Source organism: Hipposideros armiger, unplaced genomic scaffold, assembly GCF_001890085.2.
Source record: "Hipposideros armiger isolate ML-2016 unplaced genomic scaffold, ASM189008v1 scaffold_6, whole genome shotgun sequence".
Taxonomy (NCBI): domain Eukaryota; kingdom Metazoa; phylum Chordata; class Mammalia; order Chiroptera; family Hipposideridae; genus Hipposideros; species Hipposideros armiger.
Genome location: NW_017731356.1, coordinates 1,065,073 through 1,073,277, shown reverse-complemented (window position 1 = coordinate 1,073,277; position 8,205 = coordinate 1,065,073). Strand labels below are relative to the sequence as shown.

At 45.3% G+C, this 8,205-nt stretch overlaps 1 protein-coding gene across 2 annotated transcripts in view; it reads left to right on the top strand.

The window, feature by feature from the left end:
• The first annotated feature begins 2,918 nt into the window (after positions 1-2,918).
• CD247 (CD247 molecule) overlaps positions 2,919-8,205 on the top strand; it is an 88,649-nt gene continuing 83,362 nt past the window's right edge. For both annotated transcript variants that reach the window (XM_019646719.1, XM_019646708.1), the window contains exon 1: positions 2,919-3,087. In XM_019646719.1, coding sequence (XP_019502264.1) covers positions 3,030-3,087 — 58 coding nt within the window. In that variant the 5' untranslated portion in view covers positions 2,919-3,029. The remainder of the gene's footprint in view (positions 3,088-8,205) is intronic.

Genomic DNA, 8,205 nt, shown 5'->3' with positions numbered 1-8,205 from the left:
GCAGTGTCACTGGCCCTCATATGTGGGATCCGAACCGGGGCCCTCTGGCATCCCAAGCCAGTTCTTAACCATCGCACCACTCAGCCGGCCCCAGTTTGTGCTTCTTATGTCATACCATAAGAATTTTTCTCCTATGTTTTATTTCAGGAGTTTTGCCTTTTACATTTAGGTCTATGAACTATTTTAGTTAATTTTTGTGTATGGTGTAACATAAGAGTCAATGCTTTTTTTTCCCCCCCATACAGCTATCCAGTTGGTCTAGCACCATTTGTTGAAAAGACTATCATTTCTGCGTTAAATTTTCCTTGTGCCTTTATCAAAAACCAATTGAACATATATGTTTGAGTCTATAGCACCATATGTACTAACTATATGGCAACTGGGTTGCTTTGTAGTGTTTGATAACTGGCAGGGCTATTTCACTCTCCTCATTCATTTACAGAGTTTTCTTGCCTGTTTTAGCATTATTTTTATATTGCGATATAAATCACATAACATAAAGTGCACCAGTTTCAAGTGCACACTTCAGTATGTTCACCATGTTGTGCGCCATCCCCGCTATCTGATTCTAGAATGTTTACATCACCCCCAAAAGGAACGTCCCATCTATTAGCAATTAGTTCGAATTTCTCCCCTCCCTATCCTTTAGAAACCCCTAATCTACTTTCTGTCTCCATGGATTTGCCTATCCTGGGCGTTTCATATAAATGGGATCATATTATTGTGCTCTTTGTGTGTGTGTCTGGCTTCTTTCCCTCAGTGTAATGTTTTCAAGGTTCATCCGTGTTGCAATGCTTCACTCCGTTTTATGGCTGAATCATACATTCTGTCGTTTGAAAATACCCCCAATCCTTAGTTGATGAACATTTGGGTTGTCTCCAGTTTGGGGCTATTATGAATAATGCTGCTATAAACATCCATAGACAAGATTTATGGGGACATATGTTCTCAGTTCTCTTGCGTATAAGGCTAGCGGTAGAATTATTGGGTCATATGATAACTCTGCTTAACTTTTTGAGGTAACGCCAGACTATTTCCACAGAGGCTTCACCATTTCACCTTCCCACCAGCAATGTACAAGAGTTCCAATTTCTTCACATCCTCGCCAACACTCGTCTGTTTTTTCCCTATTTTAGCCATCGTAGTGTGTGTAAAGTAATAGTTCACTGCACTTTTGATTTGCTTTCCTTAACGATTAGTGATGCGAGCATCTTGCCATGTGCTTGTTGGCCGTTCGTGTATCTTCTTTGGAGAAATGTCTATTCAGACCTTTGGCCAATTTTTATTTGGATCACTTTTTTCTTGTTGAGTTGTAGGAGTTATTGATGTATTCCGAATACTAGACCCTTACTGGTATCTGATTTGTAAATATTTTCTCCCATTCTGTGAATTGCTTTTTTTACTTTATGTATAAAAGTGTTTTTAATTTTGATGAAGTTCAATTTACTATTTTTTCTTTGATTGCTTGTGCTTTTTGTGTCCTGGCTATTTTTGTACATTTTGAGTGTGTGTAAACTTTGGAATCACCTTATCTTATTCTAAAACTTTTGTTGGTATTTTTAGTGAAATGGATTGATTGAGTTAAGGAGAACTGTAGTCTTCTTAAGGGGCTTTTTATCAAAGACCAGGATACAAGGTCAGACAAGTTCGTGAACTCATCTTAGAAAAAGTGCTACATACCTCATTGCTGAATATCACTATGGTCACCTTCGAAGTCCTTCCCTTGGGAAGCTATGCACCAATGCCAGAGCCTAGTCCACCCTTCAAAGCAGTGTTGGAACTCTTTTTCTGGAATGACCATCAGAACTGTCGTTGTATTACACTTCATGCCCTGAATGTCATCAAGATGTCTTCCTTTCGATATTCTCTTTATCTTCGGGTAAAGAAAGAAGTCATTGGGGGCCAGATCAGGTGAGTAGGGAGGGTGTTCCGATACAGTTATTTGTTTACTGGCTAAAAACTCCCTCACAGAGAGTGCCGTGTGAGCTGGTGCACTGTCGTGATGCAAGAGGCAAGAGCCATGAATTGTTGGCGAAAAGTTTAGGTTGTCTAACTTTTTCACGCAGCCTTTTCAGCACTTCCAAATAGTAAACTTGGTTCACTGTTTGTCCAGTTGGTACAAATTCTTAATGAATAATCCCTCTGATATAAAAAAAGGGTAGCAACATCATAGCAACAAGTTCATGAACTTAATTGGCAGACCTCATGTCTTTTGATTTATGCAAATCCTGCCTGTATTCTTCAGTAATGTTTTAAAGCTTTACATAGACTGTATACTTTTCATTAAGCTTATTTCTAGGTACTCATCTTTTTTCTTATTGTAAATTACTCCAATCTTTAAATGTGGACAACTAATAAAAGTGTTTGAAATAGCATTTCAAACTTATTCTACGGTCCAAATTCAGGCCAAGTTCAGATCTGGAAACTCAGGTCTACTCCAGCAATTTTCTTTATAGATAAAGACACTGAAGTCCAGGGACATTGAGTGACTTACCCAAGGCCACACAGCAAGTAGGTACCAGAGGTGGCACGAAATAGGTCTTCTGTCTCTACGTTGAGCCTGACTCTGAGCCAGAGCTCTGTCGCCTTACCAACCGCCATGAAACATCAGAGTCTAGGAAGCGGCAGGTGTTCTCGCATGCATTGGGAACTTGTATTTGCCGAGGGACTGACTTCACCAATCAAGGTAGGAATTAGATTAAAAATTAGACAAAAATTAGAAAATAAAAAAGAAAGGAAAATGAAACAATTGTTTAAGGAGAGGAAAAGCAAAATTCAGGCAGGCAGACAGACAGGCGCAGGCACACACCCCAACCCCTCAAGCCTCTAGAGCTTCCTGCCTATGAACCGAAAGGGGGAGTGTGAGGTTCTGGTCCCCGTGGCAGAGGCCTGCCTTCTCAAAGCACCAGAGTCCCCACTTCCTGACGAGGCAGCACAGAACAAAGCCAGCAGGCTTCGTTTCTCTTCTTTGTCCCAGCCACGGTGGCCACAGCCTCTGCTTCCCGGCAGCATCCTGGGGGAAGGACGCCATGAAGTGGAAGGTGCTTGTTGTCGCGGGCCTCCTGCAGGCGCAGCTCCCGGTTACAGGTAAGGCCAGACGAGTCGATGGCAAGGAGGTTTTAGAAGCTCTTTGTGCATGTGGGGGTTGGGGGGCGGACAGTAGAGGGGTGGTGAGGAGCTGGTAGCTCCTGAGTCCTGTCCTTCCAAAATCAAGGGCAGCTGAGCAGGTGGGTGGGTGGGGGCTCCAGCTCGGTGCTGCCGTCAGCTGCTGTACAGCACGCTGGGCAATCGAACATCAGTTCAGAGGCAGCTGCTTGAAAACACACCTGCCCCAAGGATGGATTTTCCCGGTGATCAAAGGAGAGAGAAAAAGTCCCTGCATGGGAAGGACGAGGACAAAGGAAGCAGATGAGCAACTGAGGCAGGCCCAGTGTGGCGAACAGGGCAGGGTGTTAACAGAAGCTGGGCGGGATCAGAAAATACCAGCCGGGTGGGCCGTGCTTCACGCTGCGACATTTTTGTGCGCCGTAGTCTTCGTCTTCTTTTATCCCCTTGCTGGCTCCGTCACCCAGCCCCTTTCCTTCTCCCTTTGCCAACAAAGAATATTTCATTGGACAGTCAGGCGAGGTTGTGGCTGTGGCCCTGGCTGACTCAAAACAGCTCAACGGGTCAGGGACTCAGTGGCCTTCTGCGGGGTCCGTGTTGGGGCTCAGCTCTGTCATGGCCGCCCCTGCACCCCATGGTCAAGGGCTGCCATACGACACACCCGTTCCAGGCTAAGGCACTCACCCCCAGCCCCCCACTTAGGCAGCTCTGTATCTGAGGCCAAAAGCCTAAAATGCTGACAGAGCGTAGGGGACAGATAAGAGGATGTGACTTGTTCAGTCACTACCATGAGTGACCACCAAGCAACAAGAGAACTTAACTCCTAACCTCATTCCAGTTCTTGAGGGTGAGGATTTCCTCGAACTCTTTCACTCTTACCATGTTTCTAGCCCAGATGATGAAGAGGAGAAGACAAAATGGACTGTCTCACGGGGTGGGTGTCATGGATATTTTTTTTTACAAGGAACTGGATAGGCTGTGTTTGAATGTAAAGGAACAGGGGAAGTTGTCACAAATATACCTTCCTTCACTTTACAGCTCACCTCAACATGGGATGGTGTTTAGCGACAATGGTAGGAGGGCAGGAGAGGCCACTGGCGCTTCAGTTCCGGCCAGGGGACCTGGCACAGCCCTGGCCTACTGCTTTGGAGGTTTCGAGGACTAAGTGATTGTGGGCTTTTCTGTAAGATCACAGCCTTTTTCTCAGAAAGGCCTTGTTGAGTATGAGTCACACGACCCTGTGGGGTGAGGCCAGCAGAGCGAGCCCAGAGCAGCCCATCCTTGTGTGCAGGGCACAAGAGGACCCATGACACCATAAATGCCTGTGAATTCAGTAGTTTGGAGAGAACAGCTGGTGGCAATACGTTCACACCCCGGGCTTCATGTGTGGGACACTGCACTTGGGAGATGGGTGATTCACCATGTGGGGTTTCCTCACGGGTCCACTGGGGCCAAGGTTGGGGCAGTGGGGCTAGAAGGGAAAGAATGCAGCTGCTTAGGTGCTGGTGGCCACCAAGAGCAGCAAACAAAACCCCACCCAGCAGACAAGATCGTGGCCGTGCCCCATTTCTACACCTAGCAAGCAGGAGGAGCAAACTTGAGATTCATCTTTCAATGGATGCCCCTTAGCCGGTATGGAGATTGAAGTTTTAGCTATTTTTAGATACAGCTCTGAGACAGAAGTTTTTCAAAGTGTCCCGGCCCCGCTGGGGTGAGGCGCGGGGAGACTCAGAGGGGCCTCTAACGCCGAGGGTGACAAACGGCGCCCTTGCTGCCTGAGAGGACCCTTCTACAGAGGAGAGGCTGCTGACGGAGTTTCAGCTGGGGGTCTTCTCCCTTTTCCTGAGCAGTGAGGTTGCCCATCCCCCAAACACTTGTAAAACATCTGCTTTTCACTGAGACGTGTCCACTTGCATTTCCTTGGAAATGCCCAGCTCATTAAGATCAAAGCAAATAATGACCACAGCTGTCTACATGAGGCCTCCCTGGGGGACTCTGTCAAGGTCACCGTCACCAGGTCCGAGGCTGGAAGAGACGAAGATGGCGTGCCAATGGGACGGGCACACTTCTGCCCGCAGAGCCCTCATCTCCTCGGCGCCTCACTCCCTGTCTCACAGCGGCCGGGAACGCACCCAGTGGTCTGGGTGGCCTTGGGCTGCTTGTTGTCCAGCGAGGAGATGCAGCTCTGACACAAACCCTCAGGGGAACACCGGCTCCCAGGCTTGTGAGAGGCTCTGCTTTTAGGGAGGCAGCTGGATATGGTGGAAAGAGTCAGGCCGGTCACAGTGCTGCCGCTTTCCTAGCTGTGCCACCTTAGGCGAGTTACTTAACCTCTCTGGGCCTCAGAGTTCTCACGTCTAGAGTCAGGAGAACCTTCATTGCAGAGTTGTGAAAATGAGACACGATGTAATGCGCCTGGTATATAATAGAGAACCAGCAAGTGAAAGGTGTATTAATTATCGCTGCTATTGCCTTTTTCCTTGTTCTCAGTACCCAGGAACAGGAAATGGAAACCCATGGTTGGGATTGCTAATTGGCTCTCAATTGCATTGTAAAGCAGCCCTGGGCGTTTTCTGCACCTGTTGAAATCTAACTTTCTCTCTGTGGATTTCCGAGCATACCTGTAACACCCCGGACATGCAGCGGGACCCATCCCAGCCGTAGGCTCTGTCACGATTAAGGAGCAAAAGCTTTGGCGGGTCTTAGGATGAGCGTTACAGAGGCCATTTTTCTTTTTTAAGACACATATGCTGTAGGGGATAGTCCCCCAAAGTGAAACCATGCCTGAAAATTGATAATGTAAGTAGCTAAGGGGAGGAAGTTAGAGACAAAAGCCACCTGATCGTCCTCAGTCAGGGTGGCCCCCAGATTTTGAGGTGGTGGTCAGTGTTGGGGCACAGTGCCCAGCTGTTTAAGTGCAGGCTTCTTGAACACCAGACCTTTGCTTAAACTGCCTGGAGCTGGACTCAAGGGGCACTTTTAAGTGATGCCAGGATAAGTGTTTGATCGATGGCATTTTCACCAGAGGTTTATTTCGACCTCCAGTCACCTGGCTGTCCTCACACAGGTGACCTATTTAACTTTCTGCCTTGACATTTCTGGTTTGCTGGCCTGGAGACCGCATCTGCTCCGTGACATGTCCCCCCAAAAACAGTCCTGGGAAGCTCTTGTTTAGGTAAATGACCACTGCGGTAGTTCCTTTAAAATCCTTTTTATGTTTGCCTTTGTCTTTAAAAAATGATATTTAGTTGTTATTGGATGTTCACGTTTCCTTTCGCGAGTCCCCAGGCGTTGCATCTCTTGTCTTATTTCTAAGGTTCGGGCACTCTGGGAGCCGCCTTGCATGAGAAGGGTCTACACACACACTGCGGGCACCCTTGCTCTTCTGAGTCTATTTACCTGTGTGTCAGCTAATTGATTAGACAAATAGCAGGACCAGCTCAAAACAAATTTCTCCTCTGCCTGGGCCAAGGCTAGTTCTTGTGAACGCTAAAGTGGTGGTAGATTGAATCGATTTCAGCAAACACTCAGTCAATGGGGTTAAAAAATAATCAAACCAGTCGTTGGACCTGGTCAGTTCAGTCACTGCACGTACACAACCATTCCTTTCAGCCTACAAGCCAAGTCTGTTCCCTGAAGGAAAAGAGACCCCGTAGTTACTCGTTTCTGTGTCCCAGCATTTAGCACCTGATACAGAGTCCATGCGCAATAAATATTTATCGAACAGAGTAAAAACTTGGCGAATGAAGGAAACCTAGACGTTTCCATATGATTACATTAACTTTAATGATTTAGTTTTTGGGGAGGGGTATGTCAGAGTGGCATTATTTGGACATTTCCTCTAGAGAACTTAGTATTAAACAAAGTACTTTAAAAAAGAGAGAGAGAGAAATTAAACTGGTGGAGAAACAGAGCCATTGAAGTGAAGAGAATGATTCAAAATTGTTACAGGGACCATTTAAGGTACATCCCACCATTGTTAAAACTTTCTGCTTGGATCATATGAAATGTCCAACATTCATTTATTTTGGACCTATGAAAATGGTAATTTCATATGATTCAGCTAATACCATCTCTCGAAAATAAACAAAGAAAGACGCTCGTTTTTCTGACTTGGCTTTTATTCTAGGGAAAAACAAAAAAACAGAGAAGGCTATCGCCATTGGGGATTGTTAACTAATGAACTAATAAACTAATGAAAGGCACCAAGGAGAAAAATAAGAGCTTGTGGATTAGAACATAAATCACATGATACAATTTTATCCAATTGACCAATTGCCTCAAAATATATAAAGAAAAACAAAAGCAGGATATGGATATGTAACCATTATAGTTCAGTTTGGTCTAGGTTACTACATAAATGTTCCACGTAGCTATTGCTTCCCCCTCTCCCCCCTGCCCTGTCGTTATTTGAAGTATTTTAACAAAAATACCATAAAATCATTAGAGGAAGTTATAAATTTTTTAAAACACATAATCTTACCAAGCTAGCCCAATAACTTTTTACTTTCACTTCTTTATGTTCCATTCCAGTATTTTTAACAAGTGTGTACATGTCTTTATATAGTTGCTATTATAAAAACGGTTTCATGTGCTTTTCCCCCCAATATTCTGACTTTTTTTTTCTTCCGTGCTTAGTCTTCATGATTGCTTTTAGCTGCAAACTTCCATAGTTTATGCATCCTGTGTTCGTCTCTATTTCCTTATTGCTGGGCATTTGGGCTGTTTCTAATTTTTGTTATTATAGCTAACCCTGCAAGACAATCTTTACATGTGTAGCTTTTACAATTTCTTTGCAAGTACTTCCTTGGGCTAATGTCTCCAGGACTGACAATGAAAAGAAAAGGTTAAAGTAAAGAACATTTTACAAGGTACTTTATTTGAGTTCTGTGAAAAACAATTCCATGGAGGAAAGAGATTTTTTGGTTTTGTTTTTTTTCTAAATCTCTGCCACCCTCTGCACGTGTTTCTGTCTTCTCTGGAGCAGGCAGCGTGGAGGAAGGAGAGGGGGACCCATGGAAGCAGGAAAGCCCCGGGTTCAGGTCCTGGTTCCTCCCTAGCCTATCACTTGTTGGTGAGCTGCCCACCTTCAGGGCCTCC